At 42.9% G+C, this 26,779-nt stretch overlaps 1 protein-coding gene across 2 annotated transcripts in view; it reads right to left on the reverse strand.

Annotated features, from left to right (window-relative positions):
- The window catches only part of LOC129811860 (cysteine-rich motor neuron 1 protein), a 127,135-nt gene that overhangs the window by 95,215 nt on the left and 5,141 nt on the right, over positions 1-26,779 (reverse strand). For both annotated transcript variants that reach the window (XM_055863541.1, XM_055863542.1), the window contains exon 2: positions 14,300-14,473. In XM_055863541.1, the coding sequence (XP_055719516.1) occupies positions 14,300-14,473 (174 nt within the window). The remainder of the gene's footprint in view (positions 1-14,299; positions 14,474-26,779) is intronic.

Below are 26,779 nucleotides of genomic sequence, written 5' to 3' on the forward strand. Positions count from 1 at the left end.
ATGATATGCTTTGGTGCATTAGTATCTGTCCGCCAATGTTGAAGAATCAATACTGTTGACCTCTGCTGATAACAGCCACAGCCAGCTCTGCTTGAAAACATCACAGCTCCTGACACTGATGTATCGGAGTCACCCAGCCCATGGACTGGTGATGTCCCCTCCAGGCATGATGGGTAGCAGAAAGCCAAGCTGAGCATCATCACAGGGACTTTGGGAGGGGAAACAAACAATGGCTTATTTCCCTCAAGTCAGGAAGTGGATCTGGAATTCAATACGGCAGTCAATTACACCCCTGCACAATTCTATAGGCAATAGAATGAATTGAGCGCACACAGCCTTGTGGTGATAATGGGATGGGATGGGATAGGCTTCTGGTACCAGTCAGTATCTTACCTACCCCAGCACCACCCACCCCTGTAAGCAGCCCTTTATCACACTGAGGCACACCATCACACCCCCATACTGAGATCAGCTATTTTCAGCAGGAGAAAGCATCCCTCTGTGAGAGTTCTCAAAGGCGCAATGTGTGTGTGTGTGTGTGTGTGTGTGTGTGTATGTGTGTGTGTGTGTGTATGTGTGTGTGTGTGTGTGTGTGTGTGTGTGTGTGTGTGTGTGTGTGTGTGTGTGTGTGTGTGTGTGTGTGTGTGTGTGTGTGTGTGTGTGTGTGTGTGTGTGTGTGTGTGTGTGTGTGTGTGTGCGTCCGTGTGTGTGTGTGTGTGCGTGTGTGTGTTGGGATAAATTAACGCATATTTCTAACAAAGAGAGAAAAGAGACGATAAGAGAAGCTGTCTGCCTTTTACATTCCAGGCAAAGTCTAAACATGTCCTGAAATCCAAAGCAATCCTTGACTTGAGATAACACATGGAACCATTAGGCCTGTAAATGGTCATAATTTGTTATGGGAAATTCATGAACAAAGACTTTGATGGCTTTTTTGAGGAATTATTAACGGAGGTTTTTATATATATATATAAGGACCCTTCTATTAGCTTTTCTCAAGGACAGGCCTTGGGCAAATCCAGTGGGACAGAGAGAAAGAGAAAATGAGACAGAAAAAGAAAGAGAGAGAAATAGAGTGAGAGAGGGAGGGAAAGAGCAAGAGAGAGAGAGAATGACAGAGGGAGGCACAGTCAGACAGAGCAAGTAGAGGAGGTATATTGAAGCTTTGATTAAATCTTTATGGACCTTTCATTTGTTTGAAAAAATTGATTTCCCTTTGATTTTGTGTAGCTCACATCTATTGTGGAACAACCTAATCAATAATTTAATACCCTCCTGTACCTGTCAGGTTTAAGACCATCAATAGTACGTTTATCAGAGGTGAGAGCTTGAGGAAAAAGGTGCTTGGGATTCTTTTTTATTTGTATTTTAAAATATAATCTCAAACTATACCGCATAGAAGTACCATAATAGTACCTAAAGTACCTTAACAGATAGGCTTACATTTCTCACATTTCCAAATTGAGAGTTTAAGTTGTTTTCCAATAGATTTTCCTGATCCTAGAAGCTCATACATAGCCATAGTAAACTGTATGGTGGAATACTATGCTGTTAAAAAAGCACTGTCGACTCAACTTGAAACACGTTTCCCTTTCTGTGTCTGCATCAGAGGCCTAGTGTCTTCCTTCCTGATTTCTAGCATGAGCACAATCAGAAATAGACAAACATGATCACAAAAGCATTTGGTTTCGTGGAAAGAAACAAGTGTCCAGTCAAAACAGCACATGACCCTTCTGAGGCTGTCGGCAGCCTGAAAACAATACGCTCTTGTTGAGCTTGTTTCCCATTCTCTCCAACCGTTGCTCAATGCTTTCAGTTAAGGTTCAAATCAAGGCCCCCTTCAACATAAATTGGCTTTCTAACTACATGTTTGTCTCTCAAACATGCATACTTCCAGTGCCTCTTTTCACATGCATTCATGGAGAGGGAAAATCACAGACGTTACACACAGGGCCTCACAGCACACACTTACAAACAGAAACAGACATATACACAGGGATCACAGGAGGTTGGTGGGTAGAACGGGCTCGCAGTATTGACTGTTGACTGGAGCGGAATAGCTGGGATGGTATCAAATACATCAAACACATGGTTTCCAGGTGTTCGATGCAATTCCACTTGCTCCGTTCCGGACATTATTAGGAGCCGTTATCCTCTCAACAGCCTCCGGTGACAGGGAAAGTAGCACGTCACACTCTTACAAATATACACTGAGTGTACAAAACATTAGGAACTTTCCATGACACAGACTGACCAGGTAAATCCAGGTGAAAGCTATGATCCCTTATTGATGTCAATTGTTAAATCCACTTCAATCAGTGTAGATCATGGGGAGGAGACAGGTTAAAGAAAGATTTTTAAGCCTTGAGACAATTGAGACATGGATTGTGTATGTGTGCCATTCAGAGAGTGAATGGGACAAAAGATTTAAGTGCCTTTGAACGAGGTATGGTAGTAGGCGCCAGGTGCACCGGTTTGTGTGTGTCAAGAACTGCACTGCTGCTGGGTTTATCAAGCTCAACAGTTTCCCTTGTGTATCAAGAATGGTCCACCACCCAACGGACATCCAGCCAACGTGACACAACTGGAAAGCATTGGAGTCAACATGGGCCAGCATCCCTGTGGAACGCTTTCGACAACTTATAGAATCCACGGCTGACAAATTGAGGCTGTTCTGAGGGCAAAAGGGGGGTGCAACTCAATATTATGAAGGTGTTCCTAATGTTTTGAACCCTCAGTGTACACAGGGCTAGCATAGCAGCACACACTCAAACATACACACACAGCAGTATTTACTCAGTAAACAGGGACAAGTGACCTCTCCAGACCTGTTGTGAGTTGACAGAGATCACATATTACGAGCACTTCACAGTTATTTTGCAGTCCAGCTGTCACACCATTGCCTTTTGACGGGGTCGTTTAAAATCAGCAAGAAACACTCAATAGTTTTGGACATGACTGGTAAACAATGAATCTAGCTGCTAACATTCACTTGAAAAATAACTGACTCTGGCAACATTGAATGGGATAAACAGAGCCATTCAGATGAATGCCAGGGACCTCAGTCTGGAAATAGATCCAATATTACCTCCTGCTGTAAAATGAAGTGTCTCCTCTGGTTTGACATTCATTTCCATTCCAGGGCTGTATGTGACTGTACTTGGCAGATGCTGATGACCTAGTCCCCTCTGATACCGGCATAACACAGTCACCCACATGTATTTCACCTCAGTAATTTCCTGAGTCTGTTGAGTGCGCGCTCATGTATATGGTACCTGATGAATGGGGTGACAAATGGTGACTATTTGCAATGCCCTTTCCCTTCTATGGTTGCATTTGCACTCGACCGTAGGTCACTGTGAATTTGACGGGCCAAGCCATTTCTGACCCGGGGAAAGCACATATTTGCATACAAAGAGTTCTGCTGGAACAGCTGAACGGAGAGTAATTCAACTGCAAAGCCAGAGCAGCACAAAACTCTGCTGACAGCCCATGCTGTCATCCTCAGGGACAAGGTAATAAACTAGAGCTGTTTCTCCAGATTGCAACACCTCTGACGCTTTTTTCAACAAATAAATAAACAATAATAATCAGGTAGCGAGCGAGCAGGAAATAAGGCTCCCACAAACTATTTACAAAAATCAAAACACAAGATCAGACTATGCACGGCCACTCACATTAGAATGGAGCAACAACACATTTTTCTGTGAAAGGGGTTTTGTTATCGTTAGGACCGGTGGGACAAATGAGAGGCACGCATGAAAGAAGCTGTGTCTGATGCATCTTTATCAGCCCAGCCTGGCTGGCTGCATCACACACACGTACACGCACACACACACGGCTCCACCATACACCAGCACCACCTCACCCCATATAAACAGTAGGCTCCGCTCTGCTGGAATCCAATGCAACACAAAGAGAACATAATGTCATACCTCAGGTGACCAAACAAACATACCCAGGGAATTCAATAAGAAAACAACTCACGGTCTGTTAGTCTGTTCAAGTCTGCCACCGCCACAGTGGCTATCTTATATGACCAGAACAGAACTACAGGTGAGGCGGAAGACAAGCTTATCACAAACAGCCCAGTGATGTTGGTTTAACGACAGGAGACGATGTACTGCTATCTCTGGCAGAGGGCAATTATCCGCCTAAATGTCAAGCTTTTAAAACCCAATTGAAGGTGAAGGGAAAAAAAAGACTTTTATGTCTTGCCAGAATAAACATGTTTCTTAGAATATTTAAAGAGGTTTGATCTTTTCTTCATTTTCATTTTCATTTATTTATCCAGGATAGTTCACTCAGTAACAAGTGCCACTGTTTACATGGAGTCCCAGGAGCCATATTATTATTTCTACAGTACTGCCTGATCCACTGGAGTGGTTAGATATAGACTCATTGGTGTATAAGACAGGACACGGTTCATTGGCTCATTGGTCGGTGTCTCCGACGGTTCACAGAGGACAGCCACTGGGCCGTCATGATACTATCCCCAAACACCGCCGAGAGAACGGATGAAAATGTCAGGGAACATTCTTCATAATGTTAAGCCACACTTACAGTCACCACCCAATCACCCTACATTTGTCCAAGAGGAGCCGTTTGCTCTAAAGAGGGTAGTGCTTGGGGACTTGGGGAAACACACAATAGTCCTTGTGGGACTTTGAATGGGGAAAAAGGTTAGATCCCCATGCTCTGATGGTTCCTGCATGTGCCTGCTGCTGTGGCCTCAAAACTTCCACCGGAGAGGACCTGTCAATACCATGAGGCCGGCCTGCAGAGTGATGTCCGCGGGGGACCCGTGGTGTTTGTGTGTGGGGCTGCTAATTATCGAACAGAGGCCCCACCCCCACCACCACTACAACTGCTATTGGCGACATTAGATAATTTGATTTGATTTCCCTTTGTCCCCAACACAAAGGACACAATGGCCCTTTCTGGTCCGCAGTCTGTCATACTGTATGTAGATCATTGGGTTTACACTGGATTCCTGGCTGGGTCACTTCAAGGTGGTAGAGACTACATAGGACGAGAGTCCCCACACGTGGTATTGCTAGTTTGGTTGACATGTGGTAGCTGGTTGAGAGTGACAGCGTGGTGAGCGATATCTATTTTTTCTATTATAGTATACAAATAAAGCTGCAATATTCAACTTTTTGGGCGACTTGACCAAATTCACATATAACTGTGAGTTATAGATCTGTCATTCTCATGGAAAGTAAATCTAAGAAGTGGTAGATCTGCGCTATTTCTATGCTTCCTGTTCTTAAGTTTAGTTTTTACGTGTTTTACTTTCGGTTTTATACACCTGCTTCAAACAGCTAAAAATATAATATTAAACTATAACAAGTCAGGAAATGGCGGAATGATTTCTGCACCTTTAAGGAAAATGCATGCTTGGATGTAGAGTTAGCAAGCGGTTCTGAATATTCTCAGAAATGTATCAGCCATGTATCAGCCATGACTAATCTGGGTGAAAAAACTGTGGAAAACATCAAAAACTTGATTCTTTGATCATTCAGAACAACTGTTCTTCTATTTCTGATTTCAACAACATGAAAACCAACCAAACATTCTAAGGAGAGTCTTGACAGAGAAGGCGACAGAGTGTCTCTCCTTCTGTCTAGTGCTCGCAGTATGCGGTGGCCATATTAGCCTCGTTGCCCTATAAATGTGACACAGCCACAGCCTATTAACACACGTCTCTGTGGCTATATCGTTACAGCCCTGGCCAGACTTAGTGTCCCACTGGCCCGACAGATTGATGTGAATGAGTTTAGGAAGCCCCAGACACAGTGGCTCTAAATCTTGGCTGAGGTCAGGTGGTGGAACAGAACACGTCACAGGCCGCGCTGAATAGAGGCAGCGCTGGATAGACAGATGTCCCGTCGGTGAAAACTCACTGCAGGGAGGAATGCATGAAATGGATCTGTTTACAGACCTCTAAAACAGCCCACACCCCGCGCTCACAGAAATGAATTACTCTCTCTTTGTCCTTCCACATAATCAGTTAATGTGCACACACAGACACACACACACACACACACACTGACAAATAAGGCATGCAAAATAATTCAGATGTTTAGATAACATAGCATAACCTTGCCCTTGCCTGGTATTTAGTATGCACATTCTTTGACTGCTCCCTCTGAATCGGAGTTTCGTATTCTGTTCTGAAAGCAAAGCCCCTTTCCCATGGTGGGTTCCATGAAAACAGCACCATGTTGAATAGAGAAGTCAAATTGAATCAGGAAGCTCTGCCTGCCTGTACAGAAACATGTTGTATTTGGCATGAGGCAGTCCCCCCCCCCCCCCCCCCCCCCCCATTTTTCTCTCTCTGTCTCTCCCTCTCTCTCTCTCTGTACACAACAGGGTCTGCTGCAATTAGCATGGCCGTCTCCCCAGTCTAAATATCCAGGCAGCAGTACTGTAACCCTGCCAGAGCAGAGAGAGAGAGAGAGAGAGAGAGAGAGAGAGAGAGAGAGAGAGAGAGAGAGAGAGAGAGAGAGAGAGAGAGAGAGAGAGAGAGAGAGAGAGAGAGAGAGGAGAGAGAGAGAGAGAGAGAGAGAGAGAGAGAGAGAGAGAGAGGAGAGAGGAGAGAGAGAGAGAGAGAGAGAGAGAGAGAGAGAGAGCGAGCGAGCGAGCGAGCGAGAGAGAGAGAGAGAGAGAGAGAGAGAGAGAGAGAGAGAGAGAGAGAGAGAGAGCGAGAGAGAGAGAGAGAGAGCGAGAGAGAGAGAGAGAGAGAGAGAGAGAGAGAGAGAGAGAGAGAGAGAGAGAGAGAGAGAGAGAGAGACACACAACTCCTCCACAGTCTCAAGGAATGTGAGGCATTTCCTTTAATGTGCTTTGGCCTTGCTGGGTCAGAGGAACTAACCAAAGCTCCCCTTGCCTCGCCTCGCCTGCCTCACACGAGCAGAGCAGAGTGATTCAGAACAAAACTTCCTGTTTAACTGTCCCCAAAATAAATATGGCTTAACTGAAATCCCTACTTTTCATTCTTTCTATCTCTCTTTCTCTCTCTTTCACTCTCTGTCTCTTTTTCTGTCTCTCGTTCTCCCATTCGTAAGTTCAAATGCACATTTTTCTTACTGTACCTCTCTAATGCTGGTTTCTGAAATAACACAGCCATAGGAGTTGGCAAGACAGCACAAACAGATGTGGGACCAATCTACCCATCTAGCTACTCCCTGTCTACCTGGCTGCCTGGCTGTAGGTTGGGTCACACAGTTCTGCTTGCTCCTCTCCCCAGAACGTTCCAACAGAGCGTTTCTGCTGAGAGCTGAGAGTCTGTAATGATAGTTCTGTCATCAGATCCTCAGGAGAGTACATCATTAAACTTGATCAGGACACAGCCACATAACAGCCCCGTTCAGAGGCCAGAGATCACTGATGCTGGTCAAAGACATACTGTAGCAAGTAGCCAGTCTGTCAGTTACAGATAAGAATAGGCACGCTGAACAATCATTAGTGAGAAATATTCTCCTCTTGATCATCCCCTTTTTCACATTCCCAACGCAACTAAGTCGAATGGTTATATAAGTTCTATGTACTGTAACCAGTCTTCAATATGGCAAAAATACTGTGGTCTCGTTACGCAAATAGCTGTGACAAAGAATGTGACAGCTGTCAGTTTGTTCTGTTACTACATACATTTTGGTCAGATATTTGTGCAGCAATAAACCCACAACGGTCTTTAAAGATCAGTTAAATGTTAACTTGTCAAGCAACTGGTGCCTGGCTTTGAGCAACTCCAAATTGACCTTGATTGGTGTGTCTCAACACAACAGCCACTTGGGACTAAATCATTTCCTTAAACACTGAGTGAGCAGTCACTTTACGCCAGCACTACCAACGTGTTGGAGGAAACGCTGTTCAACAGATGGACGAGTCAGCTTGCCCGTCCCGCCACAAGGAGTTGCTAGAGCACGATGAGCCAAAGCCCCCCCCAGCCAACTGTGACACACTGTGGGATCGAACCCCAGGCTGTATTAGTGCCTCAGCACCGCGATGCAATGCCTTAGACCGCTGCGCCACTCGGGAGGCTACCTCAAGCCTCCTTAACAGGTTACGATGCGACCAAGAAATATAGTTTTTTAAGCTAAAAATATCTATAAAGGCTTGAAAGGTCAACATGCCTTTCCACTTTTATTGAAGATTGATTTTCTGTAGTAGGAGCAGGCGTGGACAGAGCGAGAGCATTATCAATCTCAGGTTGACCTTTCAGGAGACCTTTGTCTCTGTGTTAGAGAGTTTATTAAAGGCTGTTAGAGCAGGATGCGTCATCAGCGGTCATTCTGCCAATCAGAATGCACTATTAGGGGTCATTTAGCCTATCAGAACACACCATGAGGGCTCATTCAACCTATTAGAAGACACCAGCCATACAGATCAACCTATCAGAAAACACTGGCCGTATGGGTCCAACCTATCAGAGCACACCGACCGGGCATACAGATCCAGTTAATCACAACCCACCTTCAGAGGTCATCAGACCTATCACAACCCACCTTCAGAGGTCATTAGACCTATCACAACCCACCTTCAGAGGTCATTAGACCTATCACAACCCACCTTCAGAGGTCATTAGACCTATCACAACCCACCTTCAGAGGTCATTAGACCTATCACAACCCACCTTCAGAGGTCATTAGACCTATCACAACCCACTTTCAGAGGTCATTAGACCTATCACAACCCACCGGGAGTGGAGATATACCGCACAGATTATTTTTGATTTATCTGTTCAACGAACTCAGGACAGCTTGCATACTTTACATTCCTGTCATATTATACATTTGTGCAGAGATACTTTTTTTTTTTACATCAGTCAGATTGGTTATCTTTTACAAGTACATAGCTGCTATTGTGTGCACCCGGAAGGCTTTGATCGTATTCGAGGCAGACTACATTGCATCGGATTGCGAAATCTTAGCGTTAGCTGATATGTTAAACACCTAACTAGGACTTCTGAGATCAGGCAGGTAACTGTAATGTAGTCCGCCTAGAACGCAGCCATTGTATATTCAAGCATCATGGTAAGTACACTTATACAGTGCATTCGGAAAGTATTCAGACCCATTCTCCTTTTCCACATTTTGGTACGTTACAGCCATAATCTAAATTAGACAATATATTTTTTTCTCCTCATCAATCTACACATAATACCCCATAATCGCAAACCAAAAATTGTTTTTTAGCATTTTTTGCTAACCTTTTTTTTTTTTAAACATCAGAAATACTTTATTTACATAAGTATTAAGACCCTTTGCTATGAGACTCAAAATTGAGCTCAGGTCGATCCTGTTTCCATTGATTATCCTTGAGATGTTTCTACAACTTGATTGGAGTTCACCTGTGGTAAACTAAATTGATTGGACATGATTTGGAAAGGCACACACCTGTCTATATAAGGTCCCACAGTTGACAGTGCATGTCAGAGCAAAAACCAAGCCATGAGGTCGAAGGAATTGTCTGTAGAGCTCCGAGACAGGATTGTGTCGAGGCACAGATCTGGGGAAGGGTAATAAAACATTTCTGCAGCATTTAAGGTTCCCAAGAACACAGTGGCCTCCATCATTTTTAAATATAAGAAGTTGGAAACCACCAAAACTCTTCTTAGAGCTGGCCACACAGCCAAACTGAGCAATCGGGGGAGAACGGCCTTGGTCAGGGAGGTGACCGAGAACCCGATGGTAACTCTGTGGAGATGGGAGAACCTTCCAGAAGGGCAACCATCTTTGCAGCACTTCACCTATCAGACCTTTATGGTAGAGTGGCCAGACGGAAGCTACTCCTCAGGAAAATGCACGACAGCCTGCTTGGAGTTTGCCAAAAGGCCCCTAAAGAATTCTTAGACCATGAGAAACAAGATTCTCTGGTCTGATGAAACAAAGATTGAACTATTTGGCCTGAATGGCAAGCGTCACGTCTGGAATAAACCTGGCACCATCCCTACGGTAATGCATGGTGGTAGCAGCATCATGCTGTAGGGATGTTTTCAGCGGCAGGGACTGGGAGACTAGTCAGGATCGAGGGAAAGCTGAACGGAGCAAAGTACAGAGAGATCCTTGATGAAAACCTGTTCCAGAGGACTTAGCACCTCAAACTGGGGCAAAGGTTCACCTTCCAACAGGACAACAATTCTAAGCACACAGCCAAGACAACGCAGGAGTGGCTTCGGGACAAGTCTCTGAATGTCCTTGAGTGGCCCAGCCAGAGTCCGGACTTGAACCCGATCTAACATCTCTGGAGAGACCTGAAAATAGCTGTGCAGCCAACCTGACAGAGCTTGAGAGGATCTGCAGAGAAGAACGGGAGAAACTCCCCAAATACAGGTGTGCCAAGCTTGTAGCATCACAACCAAGAAGACTTGAGGCTGTAATCGCTGCCAATGGTGCTTCAACAAAATACTGAGTAAAGGGGCCGAATACTTCTGTAAATGTGATATTTCCGTGGGTTTTTATATAAAATTTTTTTTTTTGCTTTGTCATTATGGGGTATTGTTTGTAGATTGATGAAGGAAAAAACAGAATTTAATCAATTTTAGAATAAGGCTAAAACGAAACTAAATATGGAAAAAGTTAAGGGGTCTGAATACTTTCCGAATGCACTGTATATACAAAAGTATGTGGACACCCCTGAACATGTGTGGATTCGGCTATTTCAGCCACAATTGATTGAAGACAGGTATAGAAATCGAGCACACAGCCATGCAATCTCCATACACAAACAATGGCAGGAGAATGGCCTTACTGAAGAGCACAGTGACTTTCAAAGTGGCACCGTCATAGGATACCTGTCACGACTTCTGCCGAAGTCGTTGCCTCTCCTTGTTCGGGTGGTGCTCGGCGGTTGACGTCACCGGTCTTCTAGCCATCATTGATCCATTTTTCATTTTCCATTGGTTTTGTCTTGTCTTCCCACACACCTGGTTTCAATCCCATTCATTACCTGTTGTGTATTTAACCCTCTGTTTCCCCTCATGTCTTTGTCAGTGTTGTTTATGGTTATATAGGTGTGCGACGGGTCCTCGTACCCATGTTTATTTTATGTATGTACATATTAGTGTTTGGAGCATGTTAAGTGGACATATATTAAAAGACTCCATTTACACTCCGTTTGACTCTCCTGCGCCTGACTTCCCTGCCACCTATACACACGACTCTGACAATACCACCTTTCCAACAAGTCACTTCGTCAAATTTCGGCCCTGCTAGACCTGCACCGGTCAACTGTAAGTGCTGTGGAAAGTGGTGCAAACGACTAAAAGCAACAACGGCTCAGCCGCGAAGTGGTAGGCCACACAACCTCACAGAACGGGACCGCTGAAGCACATAGCGTGTAAAAATCGTTTGTCTTCAGTTGCAACACTCACTACCAAGTTACAAACGGCCTCTGGAAGCAATGTCAGCACAAGAACGGCTCGTCAGGAGCTTCATGAAATGCGTTTCCATGGCCTAAGCCATGAGCCTAAGATAACCATGAGCAATGCCAAGCATAGGCCTGAGTGGAGTAAAACATCTTTTCTGGAGTGATGAATCACGTTTTACCATATGTCAGTCCGATGGACGAATCAGAGTTTGGCGGATGCCAAGAGAACACTAACTGTCCCAATACATAGTGCCAACTGTAAAGTTTGGTGGAGGAGGAATAATGGTCTGGGGCTGTTTTTCATGGGTCTGGCTAGGCCCCTTAGTTCCAGTAAAGGGAAATCTTAATGCTACAGACATCATAGATGATTCCAACTTTGTTTCCCCAAAACAGTTTGGGGAAAGCCCTTTCCTGTTTCAGCATGACAATGCCCCTGTGCACAAAGGGAGGTCCATACAGAAATGTTTTGTTGAGATCTGTGTGGAAGAACATGACTTGCCTGTACAGAGCCCTGACCTCAACCCCATTGACCACCTTTGGGATGAGTTGGAACGCCGACTGCGAGCCAGGCCTTATCACACAACATTCCGTGCCCGACCTCACTAATGCTCTTGTGGCTGAATGGAAGCAAGTACCCGCAGCAATGTTCCAACATCTAGTGGAAAGCCTTCCCAGAAGAGTGGAGGCTGTAATAGCAACAAGGGGGGACCAACTCCATATTAATGCCCATGATTTTGGAATAAGATGTTTGACAAGCAGCTGTCCACATACATTTGGTCATGTGGTGTATGATTTTCAGAAAAAGAGGAAATGGCATGATGACATAGGAGCCTCTTCTTTCTCACCCTCATATTTGTTAGGGAGTTAAGGACTGCGTCCCAAATGACACTTCCTTCCCTATATGGTACACAACTTTTTTTTTACCAGAGCCCAATTGGCCCTGGTCAAAAGTAGTGCTCTATAAAGGAAATAGGGTGCCACTTGGGATGCAAAAATGATGTCTGCCTTCATTGCACAAAAAACAAAACCAGGCTCATTGGTATGCTGAGAAATATCAGTAATACCTGTGATGTTGTTGAGTATGATAATCCCAGTCTTTACTCATGGTAATCTCTCAGTCTGTGGTTACGGCGGCAAAAAGCCCAGTCTACACACACACCATGGATCTCCTGGGCCAAGACAGAGAGCAGACACACACATAGACAGGACTCAGACCGCCAATGTTAAAAACACCATCCACCAGCCATAACAAATAACTGAACCAGCCAGACAGGACACAACAACTACACAAAGCCACAGTTAGTTACACAGTAAAGTCAGTGACAGAAAACACCACAGCTAAACAGTGACAGGCTATATGACAGGCAGGCCTTAAAACAGAACACAGCACAACAACAGTTCCTCCATGTACCAAAGATATACTCCATAGATCTTCACGGTGGAGAGGGAACCTGTGCTTTTCAAAGGGAGAGGCACCACAGCACAGCAGCCGTAGACTGAAGGTACACCTGCCACAACAAAACAACAAGGGCCATCGTCCCCGTTGCTAGGACTGTTGGTTGCCATAACAAGCCTATATTTTGGTGCTTTAATTGGCCATCTGCTGCCAGAGAACTGTAAACACACCGGCAGACACAAAGATACAGCCTGGGTATCCATGGGGGACTGCAGTCCTAGTTCCGCCACATTTGCATTCTGATAGGCCTATTAGAATCCTGTGTTTATTTGTTTGTTTTTTTGAATATCACAGAAGAGAACCTGTCACAGAAACACATCCGACTAAACAAACAGGACACCTCACTCAAAAAAGAAAAGGATGGGAAAAAGAGGCAGCAAAAGAGCAGATAAATATATGACAAAATTTTGTGGCGCCAGGGATTTCTGTGTTGTTATTCAAAGTGCAGTACTCTGTAAAATCATTTTAAATATGCTGGGGGAACAACAGAAAAGGATGAATCTGAAAACAAAGCATGGGATCATTACAAAGAAAGAGTGGCATTTGCTCACTGCATAATGACTCAGTGACAGAAATTCAATCAGTTTGGAGGCTGCTTACCACCCTCAAAAATGAAGCTGGGAATTGATAATTTAGCTTGATTCGTGTCTGAGTATTTATGAATAACAACGAAGCACACAACAATTAGCTGAGTTAATTTCTGCTAATAATAAATCCTATAAGCCTGGCAGAGACATATGGGATCTATACATAATATCCAGAAAATCACTACACAAAAGGTGCTCAAAGGGTTCTTCAGCTGGTCCCACAGGAGAACCCTTTGAAGAAGGGTTCTACCTGGAACTCTATCGGGACAACCGAAGAACCCTTTTGGAACCCTTTTTTCTAAAAGTGTATGAAAACTGTACAGTACGAGTCCGATCAGAATTCTAAGTACCCATTCACTTGGATCTATTCAAAGTCATAGCATCTAACAAAGTGTCCATCCAGGTGGTAGCTAACAGTAGACGGCATGCATAAATAAGACCGCATGAAAAACACCTTGTGTACGTGTGGCTTGATACCTAAGACATGACCATGCATGCCCTACTCTCCCCAGTCTTTTGAACAGCGTCATGCAAGCCAGAGAGAATGAGGTGTTGTGTCGAGATGTGTTCCCCTCTGGGAATAATGTTCCACCCTTCATTTGAAGAGGTATCATCAGCAAAACAGCACTGGTGACGGCTCACTGACACGTCAACTTGGCATACCAAGTGTTTTCATTCATTTCTAGGCACATTTTAACATAGCATATAGGCCATTTAGCGACGTTCAATAGTGATTGCATATATTTCCACATGGGTGGCCTCAGGAAGAATCGAATCCATGACTCTGGCGTTGCCAGCACCATGTTCTACCAACTGAGCCATACAGGATCAAGAAGACCACCATTCATATGTCATTGTAAACATTCATTGATATGCATCATACCTTCAATCTTCCTCAGAGCGGTCTGGCATGCGTCCTGGCTGGGGAACTCAAAGGGGTTGTTGCAGGTCCGTATGCTGTCACACTCACACTTCCCATCAATGATGTTGCAGCCCGTGATCAGGTTCTCGTTGCACGGCTCAAATCCCAACAACTGGTCGTCGTCCCAGTTTTCGTCTGATCAGGAAGAAAGGTACATTGAGGGCAATGTCAACGTAATATTACATCAAATCAAGGACATTAACTTTTTTGTTTTATTATCTATGTTTGCCAGCATACCTCATACTGTACATAATCCATGATCAAGTAAACAATTTAACATTTCATAAATGTTTCAATTCAAGATTTGTTTTCATGATGCCTCCAACAATCATAGCTGAACATTGTTACCAGTACTCACACTATACGCCAAGAATGTATTCCAAATACAGAACTATAAAGGTCAGTTACTGTATTTTGTCAACTCCTCAGCTGAAATATTGATCATTATGGTGTATGACAGTGGGAAGATCGCAAATGGCACCCTACCCTTACAGATGTAGGATCTTAATTTGATCACCCTGTTGCAGGAGAACTTTCCTGCAATTGAAACAATGTAAGACTTGTAGTGTATTTGAGGTTTAAAAAGGCTTCTAAAGTTTGCAATTTTCACTTTGAAATTTCAGACATTATTTTCCCTTACGAACAATGTATCAACCCCCTTAATTAGAATCCACATAATAATTCACATTCCCTGTTGCTGCAGGATTATTTTCCTGCTGTAGCAAACTGGCTCAAATGAAGATCCTACAATGTAGAATAATAGTGAAGACATCAAAACTATGAAATAACACATATGGAATCTTGTAGTAACCAAAAAAGTGTTAAACAAATCAAAATATATATTATATTTGAGATTCTTCAAAATAGCCACCCTATGCCTTGAAGACAGCATTGCACACTCTTGGCATTCCCTCAACCAGCTTCATGAGGTAGTCACCTGAAATGCAATTGTTAAAAGTTAATTGTGGAATTTCTTTCCTTCTTAATGTGTTTGACCCAATCAGTTGTGTTGTGACAAGGTAGGGGTGGTATACAGAAGATAGCACTATTTAGTAAAAGACCAAGTCCATATTATTGCAAGAACAGCTCAAATAAGCAAAGAGAAATGACAGTCCATCATTACTTTAAGACATGAAGGTCAGTCAATACAGAACATTTTCAAGAACTTTGAAAGTTTCTTCAAGTGCAGTCGCAAAAACTATCAAGCGCTATGATGAAACTGGCTCTCATGAGGATCGCCACAAGAAAGAAAGACCCAGAGTTACCTCTGCTGCAGAGGATAAGTTCATTAGAGTTACCAGCCTCAGAAATTGCAGCCCAAATAAATACTTCACAGAGTTCAAGTAACAAGACACATCTCAACATTAACTGTTCAGAGGAGACTGTGTGAATCAGGCCTTCATGGTTGAATTGCTACAAAGAAACCACTACTAAAGAACAACAATAATAAGAAGAGACTTGCTTGGGCCAATAAACACGATCAATGGAATCTGTCCTTTGGTCTGATGGGTCCAAATTTGAGATTTTTGGTTCCAACCCCCGTGTCTTTGTGAGAAGCAGAGTAGGTGAACAGATGATCTCCGCATGTGTGGTTTCCCACCGTGAAGCATGGAGGAGGAGGTGTGATGGTGTTGGGGTGCTTTGCTGTTGACACTGTCAGTGATTTATTTAGAATTCAAGGCACACTTAACCAGCATGGCGTTTCACAGCATACTGCAGCGATATGCCATCCCATCTGGTTTGCGCTTAGTGGGACTATCATTTGTTTTTCAACAGGACAACGACCCAACACACCTCCAGGTAATACGGTGCCATTCAGGTGTACTGTTTGAAGCTAGCTAGCTCACCACATTATGTAGTTATATTTGCAGTGCAAACATGCAGTACATTTGAGATAGGGCAGTGCTTTTTCTCCAGCTCCCTCCTTAGTAGTATGTGTGTGTGTGTGTGTGTGTGTGTGTGTGTGTGTGTGTGTGTGTGTGTGTGTGTGTGTGTGTGTGTGTGTGTGTGTGTGTGTGTGTGTGTGTGTGTGTGTGTGTGTGTGTGTGTGTGTGTGTGTGTGTGTGTGTTTGCTCGCACACTCGAGCATGTGTTGGCATACAGTATGTTTTGCACTTCCATCTTTGGGCATAAAGTGACATTGAGAGTGTATGGGGAAATTCTTGAGTGTGTGTGTATACAGTTGTGGCCAGAAGTTTTGAGAATGACACAAATATAAATTTTCACAAATTGCTGCCATTAGTTTGTATGATGGCAATTTGCATATACTCCAGAATGTTATGAAGAGTGATCAGATGAATTGCAATTATTTGCAAAGTCCCTCTTTGCCATGCAAATTAACTGAATCGCTAAAAACATTACCACTGCATTTCAGCCCTGCCACAAAAGGACCAGCTGACATCATGTCAGTGATTCTCTCGTTAACACAGGTGTGAGTGTTGACGAGGACAAGGCTGGAGATCACTCTGTCATGCTGATTGAGTTTGAATAACAAACTGGAAGCTTCAAAAGGAGGGTGGTGCTTGGAATCATTGTTCTTCCTCTGTCAAACATAGTTACCTGCAAGGAAACATGTGCCGTCATCATTGCTTTGCACAAAAAGGGCTTCACAGGCAAGGATATTGCTGCCAGTAAGATTGCACCTAAATCAACCATTTATCGGATCATCAAGAACTTCAAGGAGAGCGATTCAATTGTTGTGAAGAAGGCTTCAGGGCGCCCAAGAAAGTCCAGCAAGTGCTGGGACCGTCTCCTAAAGTCGATTCAGCTGCGAGATCGGGACACCACCAGTACAGAGCTTGCTCGGGAATGGCAGTAGGCAGGTGTGAGTGCATCTGCACGCACAGTGAGGTGAAGACTTTTGGAGGATGGCCTGGTGTCAAGAAGTACAGCAAAGAAGCCACTTCCCTCCAGGAAAAACATCAGGGACAGACTGATATTCTGCAAAAGGTAGAGGGATTGGACTGCTGAGGACTGGGGTAAAGTAATTTTCTCTGATGAATCCCCTTTCCGATTGTTTGGGGCATCCGGAAAAAAAGCTTGTCCGGAGAAGACAATTTGAGCGCGAACAGTTTGGTGATGACCAATGCCTTTTCCAGCATGATGGATCACCTTGCCATAAGGCAAAAGTGATAACTAAGCGGCTCGTGGAACAAAACATCGATATTTTGGGTCCATGGCCAGGAAACTCCCCAGACCTTAATCCCATTGAGAACTTGTGGTCAATCCTCAAGAGGCGGGTGGACAAACAAAAAAACACAAATTCTGACAAACTCCAAGCATTGATTATGCAAGAATGGGCTGCCATCAGTCAGAATGTGGCCCAGAAGTTAATTGACAGCATGCCAGGGCAGATTGCAGAGGTCTTGAAAAAGAAGGGTCAACACTGCAAATATCGACTCTTTGCATCAACTTCATGTAATTGTCAATAAAAGCCTTTGACACTAATGAAATGCTTGTAATTATACATCAGTATTCTATAGTAACATCTGACAAAAATATCTAAAGACACTGAAGCAGCAAACTTTGTGGAAATTAATATTTGTGTCTTTCTCAAAACTTTTGGCCACGACTGTAGACAGACAGATACAGTAAAGTATGTGTAGATTATTGTCAATAAATATGTGTCGGCTTTGCTGTGCCTTGCTTGACAATGTGATGTATAGGAAGCCCACTTATCAAGTGCTTGTACAGCATGAGAACTTCAAGGTCACTGACTATAGTTATTGAAAAGAGCTCTGTGTTGTCTGTGAAATGCATATGGTTCAAGGTCTGAGAACACAATGTACATGTGACTCATCACTATCTAAACATCTAGCACTAAAAAGAGCAGCAGGAAATACATTCATTCATCACAACACTGCATGTGTACATAAAAGATGTGGCCATGAATGCACAGGCCGAGAATCGAAGAAAGGATTTGGTGCTTTTGCCATATGTCTGTTATCATGATATACACTACTGTATTCTTTTTTAAATGGAAGATGTAGAATCATAACTTCTCTTCCAAAATTCTGTAATAATTCATAAGGGCATTGCCTAACTCAAACGTTCTTGGAAACCTATTGACATCAGTGCATGATTTATGTGGAAATTTGAGTTATGAAGCATTGCACACATTCTGTATCTCAAATTAGAATTTGGCCTGTAAAAGTTGGCTGAAACACCAAACCCAACACCAAAGCAATGCTAAAAGAAAACTGTTGAAGTTACAGCCCCATAGCATCTGAAGTCCCTGTGATTTTGTATGAGGATAGCTTCTGGTTCCCTGTGGTGGCACCTGATAGTTATTTTAGCAGGGGGCCCTGCCTGCATATAGGAGGAGGCAGCATTACCTGGCACTGAAGGTACCTACACTGAACAAAAATATAAACTCAACATGCAACAATTTCAAAGATTGTACTGAGTTACAGTTCACATAAGGAAGTCAGTCAATTGAAATACATTCATTAGGCCCTAATCTATGGATATCACATGACTGGGAATATACAGACATGCATATGTTGGTCACAGATACCTTACATTTTTTTGATCTGAAAACCAGTCAGTATCTTGTGTGACCACCATGTGCCTCATGCAGCACAACACATCTCCTTCACATAGAGTTGATCAGGCTGTTGATTGTGACCTGTGGAATGTTGTTCCACTCCTCATCAATGGCTGTGCAAAGTTGCTGGATATTGGAACTGGAACACAGTCGACACGTCGATCCAGAGCATCCCAAACATGCTCAATGGGTGACATGTCTGGTAAGTATATAGGCCATGTAAGAACTGGGACATTTTTGGGGGCGTGCATTATCATGCTGAAACATGAGGTGATGGCGATGGTTGAATGGCACGACAAGGGGCCTCAGGATCTCGTCACAGTATCTCTGTGCATTAAAATTGCCATCGATAAAATGCAATTGTGTTTGTTGTCCGTAGGTTATGCCTGCCCCAACCATAACCCCACCGCCACCATTGGGCACTCTGTGCACAACGTTGACATCAGCAAACCACTTGCCCACAGGGCACCATTCACGCTGTCTGCCAAAGGCCCACTACAGTTGAAACTTCACGGATTCATCCGTGAAGAGTACATTTCTCCAGCGAGCCAATGGCCATCGAAGCTGAGCATTTGCACACTGAAATCGATTATGACGCCGAACTGCAGTCAGGTCAAGACCCTGGTGAGGACGACGAGCATGCAGATGAGCTTCCCTGAAACAGTTTCTTCTGTTGTGCAAACCCACAGTTTCATCAGCTGTCCGAGTGGCTGGTCTCAGACGATCCCGCAGGTGAAGAAGCCGGATGTTGGAAGTGGATTATGGTAGAGAGGCGGCTTATGGCCGCTTATGTAACAGCTCTGGTGGACATTCCTGCAGTCAACATGCCAATTCCATGATCCTTCAAAACTGTTGCATTGTGTTGTATGACAAAACTGCACATTTTATTGTCGCCAGCACAACATGCACATGTGTAATGATCATGATGTTTAAAGATGCACTATGCAGAAATCCCTCTGTCATATTCTGGTTGCTAAAACTCAAATAGTTCGCCTAATTTTAGTTTATGTGACAAAATAAGCTAGTATAGTGTAGATTCTCTACACTATCTAAACCACTGTGAAATATATTTTCCATAACCAACAATATTGTTGTTTCGGCTGTTTGAAGCTGGTGTACAAAACCGAAAGTAAAACGTGTAAAAACAAAACTGAACAACGGGAATCACAGAGATCTAACGCTTCTTAGACTTGCTTTCAAGTAGAATGATAGATCTATAACTCACATTTCTAGGTGATTTTTGGTCAGGTCGCGCAAAAAGTTACATATTGCCACATTAATCAGCTTCTTGATATGCCACACCTGTCAGGTGGATAGATTATTTTGGCAATGGAGAATTGCTCACTAACAGGGATGTAAACAGATGTGCGCAAAACATTTTATAGAAATAACCTTGTTGTGCATATGGCCAATTTCTGGGATGTTTTATTTCAGCTCATGAAACGTGGGACCAACACTACATGTTGTGTTATATTTTTGTTCAGTGTTTTAATTACTCAAGAGGAAAGATATTTCAAACGCTTAAAGGCTCAATGCAGCCATCTTTATCTCAATTTCAAATAATTTCTGGGTAAAAAGTAAGAACCTTACTGTAATTGTTTTCAATTAAAATTGTAAAAAAAGAAACAAAAATAGCTTCTTAGCAATGAGCAATTTTTCAAGCAAAGGTTTTGTTAGGACTGTCTGAGAGTGGTCTGAGGGGAAAACTAGCTCTTATTGGCAAAGAGGTTAAGAACTCTCTTTCTTACTGTATTATTGACTGTATGTTTTGTTTTAGTCCATATGTAACTCTGTGTTGTTGTATGTGTCGAACTGCTTTGCTTTATCTTGGCCAGGTCGCAATTGTAAATGAGAACTTGTTCTCAACTTGCCTACCTGGTTAAATAAAGGTGAAATAAAAAACAAATAAAAAAATTGGTCTATCAACTAATTTACCGCCTGGTGATTTCTCCAGGTAGGCCAAAACTCCTTCTCACCTTAACAGGCTAAAATTGCAGGCGGTCTTTTCAAACAGCTCTTACACTCAAAGGGTATTACCATCATTTTTACAATTTCACAGTATTATTTCAACCACATTGTGTGGAAATATATATATAAAACACAGGAAAATCACATTTTTGACTACACTGGGCAACACTTTTAAATGTACAGTATGTTGAGTAGGAGAGGGGAATTAAATAACTGTCTTTGTGAGACAAAATGATGCAACATTAAAGCAAAAAATAAATAAAAAAATGTGCCTTTAGGAAAATAATATGTAATTTTCATGGATTTAGCTACAGAAGCTGCTGTGCTCTTCCTGTCCTGAGGCTTTGTGTGTGATTCGCTCGCTTAGAATTCTAACCTAACTTTTATATCTTCTTTAGTCCTGCCAGACAACCCTAACTCTTTCATCTCTACTTCTGGCCCTAAACGATATCCACTATCCAGGCGTGGAAGTTATATGGCCCTTGTCCCTTGAGGACAGACTGCCAGTTGATGGCAGACCTAGGTTCAAATACTATTTGAAATTGTTCCAATACTTTTAGCATTTGCTCTAGTCTGCCTGAAGTGCCAGGTGGTTGCCATTTTGTGACTATTCTATTGGTTCCATTTATGCCAGGCAATCTCAATAAAGCCCAGATAAAGTATTTGAAATTATTTTTAATAGTATTTGAACCAAAGTCTGTTCGAGGGACTTCAGGGACAAAGAGGAGGAACGTGATAAGGAGGAGGCAGTGGAGGAAAAGGTACACATTTCCGCTTGTCTTCACTCACTACAGACAATAATCTGTGTTCTCAACAAATTGAATCCAGCCTTCACTGGCCCTATTCGTGGGAGCATCAGAAAGACACTGGGGCAGAAAATCAGCCTTTGGCGGCAGTCACATCCATCTTTGGGCAAAGGTGTTAAAGGGTTGTCTCACCATTGAGTGTCAGGATCTTATTTGAGCTGGTGAGCATGTCATGGCCTGTGGCGTCACTCAATTAAATGTGTCTTCATTTCTCTCTAGTGTTATCGCACAGTGTTATTCCCAAAATCACATTATAGTGATTGGAAAGTGGAAACAATATTTTATTGCATTGAAATCTACTCATAAATCAGTAAAGTGAATGACTGGAGGGTGTAAGAGAAAATGAGGCATCTGGGATTGATTTAGGTTGGGTGGTTCACGTCCCCTCTGCGCCTACAGATGTAGGATCTTAATTTGATCACCCTGTTGCAGGAGAACTTTTCTGCAATGCAAGAAATTAAACGCTTGTGGTGTATTTGAGGTTTAAAAAGGCTTCTGAAGTTTGTAATTTTCACTTTGAAATGTCAGACTTAATGTTCCCTTGTAAAAATGTCCATTAATTATAATCCACATAATAATTCACATTTCCTGTTGCTGCAGGATTTTCAATCTGAGATGGTGGAGAATTTGAGAGTGGTTTAATTTCCACAGCCCCATCCCTCATCTTACCAAACAAAGTAGCAGGGTCAGGCTATTAAAATGACAGATTGTGTCTTTGAGTTTTAGATGGATTTTTAGATGGATGGATGTCATTGCCAGTGGTTGAAAGAGAGAGCATTCGAGACATATAGAACAGAGAAAAGCAGTTTAGTTCCACTTTCAGTAGATGCCTGCAAATGTGAAGTGACACCTATGTTCTGAGCACAACACTAATGAGGAGAGTCATTGTTACAGTACATGCTCCAGGTGCACTCTGGGTACGGTAGTGTTTATCATGTGCTAATAATGTTTGACAAATAACCCTGATGGAAATCTTTATCATTGAAAATACTGAAATGTCAGTTTCAGTAATGATGGTTATTGTCTTCCCTTTTTTAATAGGCATTGGTAGCACTATGGTGTACCATTTATGTGAAGTGCACCTTTAAACACTGTCAGAAAGTCCCAAGTGGATGCCTGTCTAACAGGAAGCCCTTGAGAATGGACCTCCGTGGAACTGCAGCTCATCTCATTCTGTAAATATCCAGCTGCAGAAATGGCTAACATCACTAAGTAAAAATGTAAACTATGCACATTGCCTTAGACAAGGGTGTGAGCTAAGCAAATATATTATTATTATTCCTCCCCAGCCCTCATGCTACTGTATAGCATGCATGTAGCTTGTATAGATAAGCTAGAGGGGAATGCCGAACAGCAACAGAACACACCAAAAATATAGAACATTCTATCCTTAGAATTGTTAGAATCTCTGTTGTATGGACTTCCTGTTTTTTTTGTCACTCAGAATTATGTAATGTTGTTTTTAACGCACTAAATTATTTGGCATAGGTCTGACAAGCAGGCAGCTTCACTAACGTTCAAATCTGCTTCTGTGAGCCAAGCGAAAACTTTCCATGCGTGAACTGTAAAAACAAGAGGAAGAGGATGTGTCCTAGTTCCTCTCAAGTTTTTAACCTTCTTCTTGACAGAAGACAGAAGGCATTTCTATGTAGAAAGAAACCAATTTCATTTGGCCACATTACCATTTGAAAAACAAGGGAGCCAGCCAGAGCCAGCCATATTGCACGGCACACATTGAGTATTTGTTTTTCTAGCATTGTAACATGGCTCTGGTCTTATCTCAGTGACATTTAATTTCACATCAACATGTGATCAACACCGCTGTTGGGCATCAATGGAGGGACTTTAATTTAGATTTGAAAAGCACTGATGCAATGAATCTTGTGTTGACCGCAGTCCAATTTTGATTAATAATCTTTAGATGAGTTTATAACCAAGATCAACTAGTAATTTTGCCATACAGCCTCATTCGGTTATGATCATTACTTAACCATTCCTATAATTGCACTCATTGTCATCTGGTTAATTTGGACTATTACTCCTTGAGAGCCACTCAAACAATGTGACAATGGTGTACGGTGACACCATGGTGTGCGAGGAACTCCATGCTTGGGATTCATGGCGTACTTTTTAAGAACAGTGTCACTTCAAAGTCATTCACAGCTATAGCTTGCCATTTGGGGTCAGATGATGGCTTTGTGTTGAGTGACAGACACCCCAAGAAGACCCTATTGTGTAAGCCCACTGAGGGTAGGGGTAGGTGGTGCTAGCAACGCCAGGGTCATGGGTTCGATTCCCACGGGAGACACATACACTAAAATGTTATGCACTCATGATATTTCTTTGTATAAAAGTGTTTTCTAAATAGTATATTATGTTAGCATTACACAATTTGTAGCCTTTTATTTGCATAATGCCCCCTGGTAGACCTGGGAGCTATTCCTATGAGACAGACCATTCAGACTCTAAACAACTAGTGCACGTAATCAATTACTTCCAATATGGTTAACATCAAGGATAAGGTAGAACCTATTGTTTACCTCAATTTCCTCTTTAATCGACCCAAGTGAATAGGAAGCTCTCCTTCCTTCCTCTAAAAATTCTGGGAATGATGTATAAAGTAATTCATTGAGACATACATATATACATACATATGCATGAGCGATTATTATTCCATCTACATACTTCAAAAACCTTGTAAACTACTGACTACAAACACTTGTGTCTGGTATTGTGATACTGTTCAAAATCAGATAATAATTATCACTGCAGTTGTTTATCTCTCACATGGCTGTCAAACTATACAACAGCAAAATTATGTAGAAATAGAAATGACAGATTGGATGTCAGACAGTCAGTGTGTTGTAAAGGATGAGAGCCTTGAGGCGGTATTTGGCCTGAAACTTGGAGCTGCCTGCCTGCCTGAGCGGTAATGTAACTTCTGTGTCAGAGAGCTCCTGAGTGCAGCTAATGTCCCCTGAAACCCAGACCATCCAACAGCACTAACTGGGGAAATGGAACAGAAAAAATACATATCATCCACAGCAGGGCCATCATCCCTACTGGGACGACCCTGAAGCCCCAGAGCCTTCAGTCTCCTGGTGCTCTTTGTTCCACGTTATCCCATTAGCCAGGCACCGTTCTGGGGATCTGATGGAGGTGAGCTTGGGGTAAGCCACTTATACCCAGTGTGATTGTCCGAAGTGAGAGTGATCAGTGAGAATTCCTGGCTCTGGCTGATATGACCTGTTGGTTTTGAAATGTGATCGGATTCGTTTGAACACCTGCCCGGGACTGCCTGGATATAAGTTTAGGGGCTAAAAGGCATTCATTTCATCTGACCCTTTGTGTAAAGGGAGAAGCTCTCCGACGGTAACAGTATCTGACTGAAGTGCCTATGAGGTATGGCGGAGAAGAGCCCCTTTTGCTACACCAACAAAGGCCCGCACTCTGCCTGCGTCGTTGTGACACTCATCATCATTCATCATGAGTCATTACAGCCGACATTAGCTGTCATGAGGCGTGACCCATTGTGTGCTCTGCCTCCGTGACACTATGAACAGCAGCAGGCATGTCAGCGCATGGTGACTACTTGGGCTCTGATGAGCCAGGTGAATATAGGGTCTCTGGGGGACAGCTAAGGGAACATTAGGGTTTGGAGGTGGGGGTGACTATAGCTCTAATATGTTGGGGAAAGGCCCTGTGGGGAACGGGGAACATCTAAGGTTGGAGGTGGGGAGTGTGCGGGTGGGGCTAAGGTCATACTCTGTAGTGGTGGTGTAACTGACCCACCTGAGAGACTACTTACTGGCCAAACATTTCAGAGTCTCATCAACATGTTTCCATTAATGGCCACCCCTGTTGAAACCCGACTCCTTGTGTCTCTCTGTGGCGTCCTCTAAGGCTCTGTTTGTGTCTACAGTAAGGCTGCATGTAGGGCTAAATAATGTCAGGGCTTATCTTTCTCCACACATATATTGTCATATATTGGAAAAGCTTTCATATCTTTGAGCAGTAGGCTATGAATCTCATTTGATTAATTTGGTTAAATTCAGTCTGAGTAGCCCTTTACACTAACAACCTGTTTACGGGTTAAAAATGGCAGATTTGGTCACTGATAAGCACCTAAATTGGAATGTAGTGGCTGTAGAGTTACATGCTATACGTGACGTTACAGCTTTGTATGGGATTCAAATGACAGACGCTCAACACGTGAGCACCAAGCGCAACATGCCCTCATCCCTCCCTCTAATTGGGCTATTTTTGCAAATGCTTTGTTGTCTGAAAGAAGGGAATGCTATAAATCAAGATGACTCGATGTGTTCTGAAAGATGAGACGCTGATGTCATACATGCAAACCACAAACCTGGTCCAAATGTGCACTTCACATTTCCATATTATAAAACTCATGTAATTTATAGTGTCAACGTTTATGATCACTATGTTTGATGTACAGTTACAAAAATGACATAACTTCCTACTTCCTACCCTATTTTCTGAACAAAAATAGCCTGTTTGTCGTGTTGTGAAGAAAATTTGCAGAGGAACACACACCTGAATGCCCTCATGAATCCATACTTTGCTTACCAAAATTACTATCTGTTTCTCTGAAGTGACTTACCGTAAGATCATATTTTATAACTTAGCTAGTCATGTTGGCAGTAAAAGCTTTAAAATTATGCCCACCTGACTCAGATTGCGATTAAAGAGGATTCTCTGGTACTATTGCATACTTTTTAGCCAGTAGATCTGAAAGTAGTGCTCACAAGCCAAAAGTGGTCCTCGAAAATTGCGTACTAGGTCAAATATGTACAGATATGTGCACCACGTCATTGCTCTCTTTATTTCTGCTGTGTGTTTGCTGGCTGTCACTCAAATGACAAGGGGCTGAAACTCGAATTGCTAGGGGGCTGGCCCACATGGGGAAAATGTAGGGGAAAATGGTGCAGCACAGGTTCCAGAAAACAGTCGCTTTCAAACTAGGGATTTAGTGGCTAGTTGAGGTAAGATAGTAATTCTGCCTAAAGAATACGCATGTATGAACTACAAAATGACACATCCAGCCCAAAGCGGGAGGTTAGAAAATACTTACTAGTCGACAAAGTTCCAGAGGATGTCTTT

The sequence above is a fragment of the Salvelinus fontinalis genome, chromosome 15 (genome assembly GCF_029448725.1).
Source record: "Salvelinus fontinalis isolate EN_2023a chromosome 15, ASM2944872v1, whole genome shotgun sequence".
Lineage (NCBI taxonomy): Eukaryota > Metazoa > Chordata > Actinopteri > Salmoniformes > Salmonidae > Salvelinus > Salvelinus fontinalis.